At 50.8% G+C, this 11,404-nt stretch overlaps 2 protein-coding genes across 3 annotated transcripts; one reads left to right on the forward strand and one right to left on the reverse strand.

The window, feature by feature from the left end:
- The first annotated feature begins 3,050 nt into the window (after positions 1-3,050).
- Ctsw (cathepsin W) lies at positions 3,051-6,582 on the forward strand. Its single transcript, XM_028771173.1, has 10 exons — positions 3,051-3,143; positions 3,841-3,925; positions 4,597-4,710; positions 5,043-5,197; positions 5,291-5,387; positions 5,466-5,546; positions 5,636-5,761; positions 5,932-5,996; positions 6,070-6,270; positions 6,350-6,582. The coding sequence occupies exons 1-10, from the start codon at positions 3,063-3,065 to the stop codon at positions 6,458-6,460; spliced, it is 1,116 nt and encodes a 371-aa protein (XP_028627006.1). The 5' UTR covers positions 3,051-3,062; the 3' UTR covers positions 6,461-6,582.
- A 178-nt stretch (positions 6,583-6,760) lies between these two features.
- Positions 6,761-10,652, reverse strand: Fibp (FGF1 intracellular binding protein). Of its 2 annotated transcripts, none has more exons than XM_028771175.1 (10): positions 10,462-10,652; positions 10,089-10,287; positions 9,873-9,999; positions 9,118-9,218; positions 8,521-8,654; positions 8,090-8,198; positions 7,950-8,013; positions 7,585-7,671; positions 7,386-7,483; positions 6,761-6,890 (listed from the first exon to the last, which is right to left on the reverse strand). In XM_028771175.1, exons 1-10 carry the CDS (start codon positions 10,544-10,546, stop codon positions 6,821-6,823), a joined length of 1,074 nt encoding a protein of 357 aa, XP_028627008.1. In that variant the 5' UTR covers positions 10,547-10,652; the 3' UTR covers positions 6,761-6,820. The 2 variants fall into 2 exon arrangements, with proteins under 2 accessions (XP_028627008.1, XP_028627007.1); XM_028771174.1 differs by having other exon boundaries at positions 8,500-8,654.
- Between the last annotated feature and the right edge of the window lie 752 nt (positions 10,653-11,404).

The following is an 11,404-nucleotide window of genomic DNA, read 5'->3' on the forward strand; positions in this document are numbered from 1 at the left end:
TCCCCTCCTCTCCTTTCTTTTCTCTTCTTTTCTTTTTTTGGCTCGGTGTTTCATACAGGGTCTCTTTATATAGCCCTGGCTGTCCTGGAACTCACTATGTAGACCACACTCTGAGTTGTATTATCCAACTCAGAGATCCACCTGCCTCTGCTTCTTGACTGCTAGGACTAAAGGTATGCACCACCATACTGGCTTACATACATATTTTTTTAAAGGTAAATTGCAGCTGGACAGTGGTGGCATACATCTTTTATTTCAGCTTGAGAGAGGCAGAGACAGGTGGATCTCTGTGAATTTGAGCCCAACCTGGTGTACATAGTAAGTTCCAGGACAGCCAAAGCTACACATGAAAACAAAATAAAGCCGGGCGGTGGTGGCCCATGCCTTTAATCCCAGCACTTGGGAGGCAGAGGCAGACGGATTTCTGAGTTCGAGAGTTCTAGGCTAGCCTGGTCTACAGATTGAGTTCCAGGACAGCCAGGGCTACACAGAGAAACCCTGTCTCGAAAAAAACAAAAACCAAAAAAACAAAACAAAACAAAACAAAAAAACAAAAAAACCTGAAAACAAAAAAAACAAAAAAGGTAAGTTGCATAGTAAGTGACTTGCGTCTCATCTGTTCATTGTCGTTGTTTGAAACAGGGTCTCATATAACCCAAGCTGGTCTGGAACTTTTTATGAAACCAGGCTAGTCTTGAACTCCTGGCAAGCCTCTTGTCTCAGTCTCCTAGGTGCTAAAATTACAGGCATGAGCCACCATGACCATCTAATTAAGCTGTTAATAATGTTAAGCAAAATTCCTGATCATCAAGATCTAACTATCCCAGGCACTGGCAAGGAGACACAACAATTCTCTTGTCAAGCCAGACAATGTCATGCCACCGCTACCCCACTTTACAGGTGAGAAGGGTTGAGATATTTGTCCCAGGTGCCACCAACATAACAAGAAGTGTTATAATTCAGATCCCACAGATTCCAAGACTGAACCTTGTCCTCACGTAGAACAAGAAGGAGCTACAACATGAACATCTGGCCAGGCTCTTCAAGTGCCATGCCACTCAGAGCTGCTGCTGTCACTTACAGGCACCAAGGTCCAGACAGGATTCAACACACAGTGGCTGACTTAAACTTGAGCAGGAATCTCCAATTTTGCACCACTAAGCCCAAGTCATCTGCCCCTGCCTTCCTGCCTTCCCAACGGCCTCCGCTGACCTCTGACACCCCAGTGACTCAGCCTAACCTCCCTGTATCGGCATCATGTCCCTGGGAAGCTCCCTGTTTGGCTGATTCCCAATCTCTCAGCCCCCCCTCACCTGTGAAGTAGGTAGCAATGGCATCCCATCTCTGGCTTGACAGGAGGATTGTAAAATGTTCTCTTTCCTTAGACAGTGAGGCTCCTGGACTCACAGCCCAGCCCTGAGTGGTTGGTCGCTGGGTAGGATAAGAGAGTGGCCAAGTGATCAAGAGGATCACTCACTCACTCAAGTGGCTGCTGAGTGGCCGCTGCTGCTGAGGATGTACCAGGCACCAAGGACACAGTGCTGTCCAAAACACATGAGAACCTGGCCTTGCAGAGTTCATGTTTGAAGGATGGAAGGAACAAGGAGAAAAAGCCCCAGTCCCTCCTTTTAGCCTTCCACAAGAGAAAGTATGCATGACATGTCACCTATATTTGACCGACACAGCACAAGATCGACTTGGGATACATATTAGTGCTCCAGGGCCATTCGGCTAGGCACCTATGGACAGTCAGTCTGTCCACTTCATTTTAATGAAAGTACCATTTATTTTTAAATAGAGAGATCCCTTTGCTTACTGTTCCAGGGAGAGATATGGGTGAAGTTTAATGGAACATAGCAGTTCTAAGACAACCCCTAATGTAGGTACGAGGTAGAGAGTGTGTCAGTGGACGGCACCAGGATTAGACCCCTCCTCCTTTGCCCCAAGCATGAACCCTGGAAAGCCAACCCTTTGCACCTATCCCTAGTCTTGGCAGCTGTTTCCCAGCCTGAAGGTCGGTGGTGGGCAAGGGCTTCTTTAACCCAAGGACCCATTTAGAATGGAGACAGCAGTTAATAGAAGTCAGGTGCTGCCCAGACTACACAGGCTTTGGGCTCGTTTTTTCTAGGATACTTTCTGTTGTCTTTGTCCTCATTTGCAGACCATGTTGAGGTAAAGAAACAAGACAGAAGCGACTTTAAGTTTTCAGTCACCCAAAACATACTGGTGTCTCTAATGGAAGTATTCAGATCTGAGTAGGAGCATCAGGAATTCAGTCTTCTCCAACTACCTAAGGAGTTTAAGCCCAGCCTGGGCTACATGAGATCCACTTCCTTCTCTCATAAAAGAAGACCCAAATTGCCTGGTCTAGTAGCACCCACCTTTAATCCCAGAACTCAGGCAGAGGCAAGCATTTTATGAATAAAAGTCTGGTCTACACAGCTGGAGAGTTAGAGCAGCCAGGGTGACTTAGTGAGACCCTGTCTCAACAACATCAAACAAACAAAACAACCCAAATTAAAACTCATGGAGCCTGCCCCACATTTCCTGATGGTGTAGACACAGACGGTTCGGACACCTCTGAGGCTGGGAGGGAGATGAATGGACCATGGTGTGTCCAGGGCTCAAGGGGCTGTGAACCTGAACTTGGGCTCTCCAGCAGGGAAGGCTTCTTTAAAAAGGTGGCCCTTAAGTTGTTTCACAAGTAAAACAAGAGGGAGTCACTAAGGAATCCTGAGCACCACCCATCACTGTCAGGATACCAGGCACCTAGGGATTGTCCTAGCTACGTTTTCCATCATAGCGTTGATGCCGATATCATCACTCTCCACTGACATTTGTCTTCCTGTCTCCTTAGAGACAGATTTGTCTTTATATCCAAAAATAGACTGGAGTATGGCAGCCAAGAGTTGCTATTGAAAATAAGTGGGTGGGGGTTATCCAGGCAGGCAGGTGGAGGGTCTACCCTCCTCCAAGCCTGGTTTCCCCTCGTGGTTTCTCCAGCCCCGCCCTTTCCAACTTAGTCTACACAGCTTCCTGCCCCCAGCACTCGTGGCTGCACCATGACACTGACTGCCCACCTCTCCTACTTTCTGGCCCTGTTGTTAGCAGGCCAAGGCCTCAGTGACTCCCTCCTCCCCAAGGTAAATGCTTCTAACCTGCTTTCATGCCCTTCCGTGCCTGCTTCATGTCTGGGGTCTTATCTTTTTCAACTGGCATATTTTTCATTCCTTTTTTTTGTTTTCATTTGTTTGTTTGTTTGTTTTTAAAGACAGGGTTTCTCTGTGTAGCCCTGGCTGTCCTGGAACTCACTCTGTAAACCAGGCTGGCCTCAAACTCAGAAATCCGCCTGCCTTTGCCTCCCAAGTGCTGGGATTAAAGGCATGTGTCACCACTGCCTGGCCCTTTTTAATTTTCTTAAGACAGGGTTCCCTGGGCATGGTAGCAGAAGGATCTCTGTGAGTTTGAGACCAGCCTGATCTACGTAGTGAGGACAGGACTATGAAGAGAGGGACCTTGTCTTACAAAAAAAAAAAAAAAAAGACAAAGGCCTCACTTTGTAGCTCAGGTTAGCTTTTAACTGTGTAGCCCAGGGTGGCTTCACTGGCTTAAAACTCTCAGCTGTCCTCCTGCTGAAATAAGCATTGAACTAGAGGGGTGAGCTGCCCTGTCTAGCTTTATCTTTCCTATTTCTCAGAGGGAGCAATTGGCGCTGTGTGGATGCTCACACTTAGAACAGAAGAATGCAGGACCCCTTAGCTCTGTCTTTGTACCTAGAGATAAGGCTGGGTTCACAATGATTCTTTCCTGTGACTCTCCCCACTTTTGACTCCTTGCTAGGATGCAGTTCCCCAACCACTGGAGCTGAAGGAAGTCTTCAAGCTGTTCCAGATCCAGTTCAACCGAAGTTACTCGAACCCAGCTGGTATCTCAGGCACAGATGTTTCCAGTCTGACTTCCTCTGTCCACTTAAGAGATGAACTTACGGTTTTGGATGGGGAATAGACCTGGGCCAGACCATTGAGTGGGAAATAGGATCCACAGTCCACCCTTTAGCTTCCCCAATGTATGATGGGCATGGAGCAATCCTGTCTACAGCCACTTAACTGTGACTCCAGGCAGGGCGTGGAGGACCACCATATTGTCACATTTTCAATCACCAGATCCCTGTCTCCAAGGTGACAACCCTAGTCCCAAGCACAGAGGGACTCACAGAGGGCTCTCTCTCTTTCTGTGTGTTTGTGTGTGTGCACTTGCACCCTATCCCCTCACCCCACCCACCCATCCTCCAAACCTGTGGTCAGATGTGTGAAGAGGAGACAGAGAAGGTGCAGCCCACAGGTGCAGGAAACGGGCCTCCAGCCACTTTAACTTTCCTGTCTGAGTTACTGCCTCTAAAGGCCTTGCTCAGCTTCCCCTGGGGTGGGCCTGAGTGTCTTTAGGGGAAATTCTAACCTCATGTAGGCTGGATAATTACTTTCTTGCAGTGTAGTTATAGTGATGGAAAGCGCCAGCACTTACCTGAATGGGTGTGAGCGGCCCATCCAGTGGCCACTTCCTGCCCTGAGGCTGGCCTACAACTCCGTTTTGGTCTAGAGTACACTCGCCGTCTGAGTATCTTTGCCCACAACCTGGCTCAGGCTCAATGGCTACAGCAAGAAGACTTGGGTACAGCTGAGTTTGGAGAGACTCCATTCAGTGACCTCACAGGTACCAGAGCCCTCCTGGCCTCCATGTGGTGGGTAGGTGACTGGCAAATTGACAGGGTAAATCTCCCCTTTTAAGGACAGCCTGGGTGACTGCCCTAAATCTCAGTGTAAGACATGACTTCTGTTGTTGTGTCCAGCTTGGCTCTCAGGCCAGAAGCAGAGGGTGTAGAGACTGCACCAGCACAAGCTGGACCTCTCTACGCCTCAGTGTCCCACCTGATGCCTTCAAAGGTATCATATGGACATGAAGAGTCAAGATAGTGACAGCTAGAAAAAGAATATGGAAGAGAAGGGTGTTGAACCCGTGACTTCTCTGGCCCTGTCTGTCCCCAGAGGAGGAGTTTGGCCAGTTATATGGGCACCAGAGGGCACCAGAAAGGATCCCCAACATGGCCAAAAAGATAGAGTCTGAAAAGTGGGGGCAATCTGTGCCCCCCACCTGTGACTGGCGTAAAGCAACAAACATCATCTCATCGATCAGGAACCAGGTATCTGCCCCCACTCAGTTTAGCCCAGAGGAGAGACTGGGGAGATGAGGTCAAGGCCTTGACACCTTACCCTGTCCCACCCTACCCACTCAGGGAAACTGCGCGTGCTGCTGGGCCATGGCAGCAGTGGACAACATCCAGGCTCTGTGGAGCATCAACCACCACCAGCGTGTGGACCTCTCTGTGCAGGGTATGACAGGGAGTGCAGCGATGACAGGGAAACTGGCCTAGGGGACCTGCTCACCTATGCTGTCCCTTTCTGCCCCAGAGCTGCTGGACTGTAACCGCTGTGGAAATGGTTGCAACGGTGGCTTCGTGTGGGATGCATATATAACTGTCCTCAACAACAGTTGAGTAGCAGGCCTCCCTGGTGGGAGGTCAGTAGGGGCAGTGAGTGTTCAGTCTCCAAGGCTCCTTCCTGGTCTTGCTTGTCTTCAGGTGGCCTGGCCAGTGAAAAGGATTACCCATTCCAGGGGCACTGGAAGCCCCACAGATGCCTAGCCAAGAAGTACAAGAAGGTGGCCTGGATCCAAGATTTCACCATGTTGTCCAGTAATGAGCAGGGTATGGCCAGGGTAGACATGGAGGGTGGGGGCAGAGAAACCAGAATGGAGGCAGACTGCCTGGCTCTGGGAGACCCAATTAAACTCCATTCCCCTGTGAGAAGAGTAGCAACTGGAGGGCAGGCAGGACTTGATGGCACCCTCAAGTCTCCAGTAATTACCTACTTCCAGCAATTGCCGGCTACCTGGCCGCCCATGGGCCTATCACCGTGACCATCAACAAGAAGCTACTACAGGTGGGTGGACAGGGGAGCCCGAGGGCCATACAGAGATGCCCTAGACTCAACTCTTCTGTCCCCACCCTTGCAGAATTACCAGAAGGGTGTGATCAAGGCTACACCCGGTTCCTGTGACCCTCATCATGTGGACCACTCTGTCTTGCTGGTGGGTTATGGCAGAGAGAAACGGGGCATGCAGACAGGGATGGCCTTGTCCCATTCTCGAAAACCTCGCCGCTCCACCCCCTACTGGATCCTGAAGAACTCCTGGGGAGCTCAGTGGGGCGAGAAGGTGAGTGGAGTGAAACAGACAGGGGGCAGACTATAATGTCTTTTTCACCTTCTGGCCCTGACACCCCCTGACTTCCTAGGGTTACTTCAGGCTCTACCGGGGAAACAACACCTGTGGAATCACCAAGTACCCGCTCACAGCTCGAGTGGGCCCACTAGTCAAGAAGCCACCAATTTCTTGTCCACCTTGAGGCCAGCAGCCATTCTTCAGCCTCTCCCACATGGCCACTGCCCCTTGTCAGCTCTGCTTTGAGTTTCTGCCTGACTTCCCCATCCTCTCTGTATGGCTTCATAAACCGAGTCATGCTCCGTGGCTTCTGAGTGGATTTAGCTGGGATGTGGAGAGGGGAGGTGGGGGTGGGAAGACCTCGTCTGTGTCATGGTCCGGTCCCTGAGGTGCTAGAATGCACATACCTATGGGTGATGGCACCTGAGCACACGTGTGCACTGTGGAAATCCCCATGAGCTCTTCAACCTGGAACAAGGACCAGTCTCCAAAATTATGGCAACTTTATTCTCAGGGTATGTCAGAGGGAGGAAGGAAAAGGGCTTTAATCATGATAGAGGCGCAGAAGGCAGCCACGGAGGGTGCCCATGTAGCGGTCCCAGAGGGCCTGGTGCCTGCAACGAAGATGTCAATGGTGATAGCTGATGCCCACTCACCGCCACGCCCCCCCCATGCCCACCACACCGCTATGAGTGTTTTCTACACTTTAACACATCAAGACACCCCACCCCCCTTTTTCATAGTTTGTTTTTGAGATAGAGTCTTACAGTGTAGTCCAGGCTGGCCTGGGAAACAGTGGCAAGCCTCATGCTCCAGCTTCCGACGTGCTGGGATTATAGACCTGAGCCATGATGCTCAGTTTCCTTCTCCCTGCTCTCCACCCACTGCTGAGGACTGATCTGAGGGCTACTTAGTTTCCATAAATCTTATGAGTCTTCTGGTTTTATCCTCAACTTACCTTTAAGAAAGCTAAAGCCCAGAAGGGGTACGTAACCTGCCCAAGGTCACAACAATGAGAGGCGGAACTTCCACCCACAGGGTAGTTCAATAGGGAACCCTGAGTCTACTGGAGGGCAAGGAAGTTAGCCAGCAGCCCTGGCTCCTCTCACCGGAAGCCATCCAGGGAGTGAACAGACGCTGAATACTGGTTAAGGAAGAGCCGCACATCACTCAGTGGCCAGTGGTCAGAGCGGCAGGGTTCCACAAACTGTAGGCCCAAGGCGACAAGTAGCACCACCAGTACTGCTCAGACACAGGACAGGCTAAGGACTGGGGGTTGGGGACAGGGAGTGGGACAGGACTGCTCACCTTCTCCACAAGGTCCACAAAGAGGTCTCTGACATCCTTATTGTGGGTCAGCTTGGCAGCCACATTCACCAGCCCCCGGGACAGATTCTGTGGGGCAAGGATCTCAGGAGTTGTCTTCTGCTCCAGAAGCTGGAGGCTGAGCACTGAGACTGAGGGAGGGCCAGGCCCCTCCCCCAAATATATCCACCTCCCTCAGACAATCAATGCCCTTTTGTTATGAGCTTGGGAACCCCCTCATAGGCAGATAGAGAGAGCAGCAGTGCCATCTGCCGGTCAACTTCAGGCATGAGCAGAGTTGCCTGGCAAGGGTACAGCACAGAAGGCTCCTGACACTTTACAGGAAGGGTCTGGACAGGGCCACAGACCTTGAAGTTGGTTTCCATCTCGGAGAAGACACCCAGCTTTCCCCGGAGGGCAGTACACACCAGGCTGTAGGAAGACACAATCACAACCTATAGCCATCTAGCACCATTTTACACCCTGTCTCATGGACCCCCACAGTCACCTCTTGTGCAAGTCTAGAAGGTCCTTGTCAGCTACTAGAACCTTGAGCTCCTTCAAGTCTTGGAGAAACTCCTTATCCAAGTCCACATCCATGTCGTCCATCTGAGAGTCTGCGAGGCCATGAAAGAAGTCGTGGGTGGAGGAGAGCCCATCTTATGAGGTACTGAACCTTCTTCACCACTACACCTCACTGGGACCTCAGAGATGGAAGGTGGAATGTCATGCCTCAGGACACGCATAGGGAGCCCTGGCCTGCAGACAGGTGTGCGTGACGCAAGGGGACGATATGGAGAGGTGGGCTGGGGCTGAGGGCTAAGAAGAAAGGGTGCTGAGTACTGTGGAAGCTATATATACATCAGGACAAACTGAGAGCAGGGAACCAGTCCCCAAGAGGGTAGGGAGTCCAGGCACCTGGGTCAGTGGGGGCCTCACCGACGGCTCCAAGGGTCCAGTTCTGTATCATAAGCTCAGCACAGAAGGCAAAGTCGCCAAAGCTCAGGTACTGCAGCTTTTTCTTTCCTGTTTCAAAGCGGTTGTTGGCAAAAAAGACGATGGCTGCATAATCTCTGCAGACAGGGACAGTGGCTCTCTTAGGATGAGAACTACCTTTTCCTGGTTCATACAACAGTGTCTGACTAGTAAGCTTACTTAGAAGCCATTCTTGAAGAAACTCTTCATTGTAGCTCCCACCTGCAATCTTGGCTAAGCATTTTGGTTCTGGCCTGTTTCTGCTCTAACTCACCAAGTGACCAACCACAGGCTGTTTCCTTACCAACCTCCCACCTCTGCAAAGAGAAGATCCAGCCAGTCTTCCTAAGGAATACAAAGGAAGGCCACACTGCATCACTGAGCACTTCTTGAATGCTTTACAAATGCCTTAACCTTGGCAATTTGATGCAGTTTACAGGTCACTAATAGAATAATCATTCCTCCAGAACAGTCAGAGGTGAAATGGTTAGGATAGGAAAAGTGTACCAGGCTAAGGGCCTAAGGAAACTTCATGTGGAGAGGAGGAGGCTGGCCCCTCACCTGGCTAAGCGGTCAGAGAGGAGGAAGTGTTGCTGGATGTTATCCACCAGGGAGCCCCGCATCTCTTCCACCACCTTGAAGACCCGCTTAAAGTTGTCAAACTGTAAGGCAATTAAAGAAGACTGGTCAAGATGCCCATGCTTGAGATGCTATGGGCTTCTCTCTCCTGTCGACTCTCATTCCTGTCACCAAATGCTACCAAAATGCCTGTGGATAAGGTAGTATCTCGCTCCCTTGTAGATTTCAAGGAGTAGATATGGCCAAGAACAGCATCTTCTAGGCAGGAGTACCATGTACAAAAACAAACTTGGGGCTCAAGAAATGTAAGCCCAGCCGGGCGGTGGTGGCACACGCCTTTAATCCCAGCACTTGGGAGGCAGAGGCAGGAGGATTTCTGAGTTCGAGAGTTCGAGGCTAGCCTGGTCTACAGAGAGAGTTCCAGGACAGCCAGGGCTACACAGAGAAAAAACAAACAAACAAACAAACAAACAAACAAACCCCAGAGAGGTCTACAGGGACCCGACCTGAGTCTGAAGGTTAAGGAGAGGGGGAGTTAATGAAAATCTATAGACAACGGAAAACCATGGTCAGACTGAGCCTATGTGAGATCACTCTGGCCAGATGGGAGGTGGAGGGAAAAGAGGGTACATGTGAAGAAGCTGGTTCCACAATCACAGGCTGGAGTGGAGCTGGGGTAGTAAGCAGAAGGATCAAGGGATGGGCTAGATGGGTAGTGGTGTATGTGTGGAACCCACCTGCCTCCTGCAGCTCTTGAGAGTAATTCCTGTTTTGGTGCTGATGTCATCCAGGTCTTTCTTGGTACCCTTGGACAGCTTCTTGCCCAAAACCTCCCGAACAAAGGCCTCATCAAAGGTGTAGTACCTTGTGGAGGCACAAGACATTCAGTTTCAGCCTACAAAATGGGTATAAGCCAGATTGATTGACACCCCCACCACCGCCGTGGTAAGCACCTCTCGATGAGGAGTGCCTGTCGCGAGGGAGGAATCTGGAAGATGAGCTGGTGCAGCAGCTTCGGTGGCGCGTGCAGCAGACGCTCAAGCATGTGAAAGGTGCGGTAGTGGTCCATGGTGTCGCTCTGCAGCACTCCTGTGGTGGCTCCCGTCTGCTCCAGGATTCCGGAGCGTACTCGCAGAGCTACTGCATCGTTCACTGAGGAGTGGGCGCTACCATAAGACCCCAGAGGCCATCCAGGGGTTCCATCACCAATGCTTCCACTTCACCGACTCCCCGCAGTCAGTTCACTTCCCTAAACTAAGCCTACGTCCTAGCCACGCCCCCTCTCTCACCCAAAACAACAGCTTCCTAGGAGGGCGCGGGACAAACCTGAGTAACCATCCAGCCAGAGGCGATACACGTCTTCATCTATAAGGGTCGTGTTTCCCACGAAAATGTCTAGTTCGCTGGTCATGACGTTGCTCGGGCCGGGTTCGCCCGAAGCAGGAGCTTCCACGGCCCGGGGCCGGGCTAGCAGCCGCAGAGCCACTTCCGGGAGTTCGGAGATTTTGTTCCGGGCACCCGGAGGCAATAAAGGACCACTTCCGGGACGGATCTCGTGAGATGCCGCTCTGCTCTCTCACTTTACTCAGTTTTGTGAGGGGTTTTTCGGAAGATCTCGAGATAGTCTTCTCTCAGTCTCCCCTGTCTTGCAGATTCTCCAACATCCTCCTTTAGTCTCTCCCATCTTCTCGGTTCTCTCAGAGCCTCCCAATTTCGACCTGTATCCTAAATTAGAGTGTTTCCGAGGCTCTATCCTAAATCGCTAGGTGTGTGTGGCCCTTCTTCCATAGTCCATCAGACAGACAAACATTTTTCTTGTTCCCGGCACGTATTTTATTTTTATGATTTTGAATTATGTGTATGTGGGGAGAGGATGTGTGCGTGTGAGTTCAAATGCCCTTTGAGACCAGAGGTATCAGATCCCCTGGAGTTAGATTTACAGGAAATTATGGGTTGCCCATTTGGTTGTGGGTAAAAGAACTCAATTCCTCTACAAGAGCAGTTCCTTACTCCTAACCACTTGACGCTCTCTCCAGCCCCGGTTTTTCAACACACACTACACCCACACACAAGCTAGTGACTTCTCTTAAAGTCTTTCAGAGCTCTGCCTGGAAGCAGACATCTTCAGGGCCACCCACCAAGCCTGAGTTCCATCTCCAGCACCCATATTGTGTAAGGAAAGAACCAATGGTTTCTTTTGTTGTTGAGACAAGGTCTTACTTTGTAGTCCAGACTAGTCTAAATTGGCAGCAGTCTTCCATCTTCACCC

The sequence above is a fragment of the Grammomys surdaster genome, unplaced genomic scaffold (genome assembly GCF_004785775.1).
Source record: "Grammomys surdaster isolate TR1022 unplaced genomic scaffold, NIH_TR_1.0 205, whole genome shotgun sequence".
Taxonomy (NCBI): Eukaryota; Metazoa; Chordata; class Mammalia; order Rodentia; family Muridae; genus Grammomys; species Grammomys surdaster.

Bases quoted from the DNA above. Each gene is read 5' to 3' on its own strand.
- Ctsw (XM_028771173.1), top strand. From the start codon at position 3,063: ATGACACTGACTGCCCACCTCTCCTACTTTCTGGCCCTGTTGTTAGCA. The intron at 4,711-5,042 runs GTACCAGAGCCC...GTCTGTCCCCAG, and splicing joins TCCATTCAGTGACCTCACAG to AGGAGGAGTTTGGCCAGTTA. The intron at 5,388-5,465 runs GTATGACAGGGA...TTTCTGCCCCAG, and splicing joins TGTGGACCTCTCTGTGCAGG to AGCTGCTGGACTGTAACCGC.
- Fibp (XM_028771174.1), bottom strand. From the start codon at position 10,546: ATGACCAGCGAACTAGACATTTTCGTGGGAAACACGACCCTTATAGAT. The intron at 8,199-8,499 runs GTGCCTGGACTC...ATGGCCTCGCAG, and splicing joins TGAGGCCCCCACTGACCCAG to ACTCTCAGATGGACGACATG. The intron at 7,484-7,584 runs GTGAGCAGTCCT...TTGGGCCTACAG, and splicing joins TTGTGGACCTTGTGGAGAAG to TTTGTGGAACCCTGCCGCTC.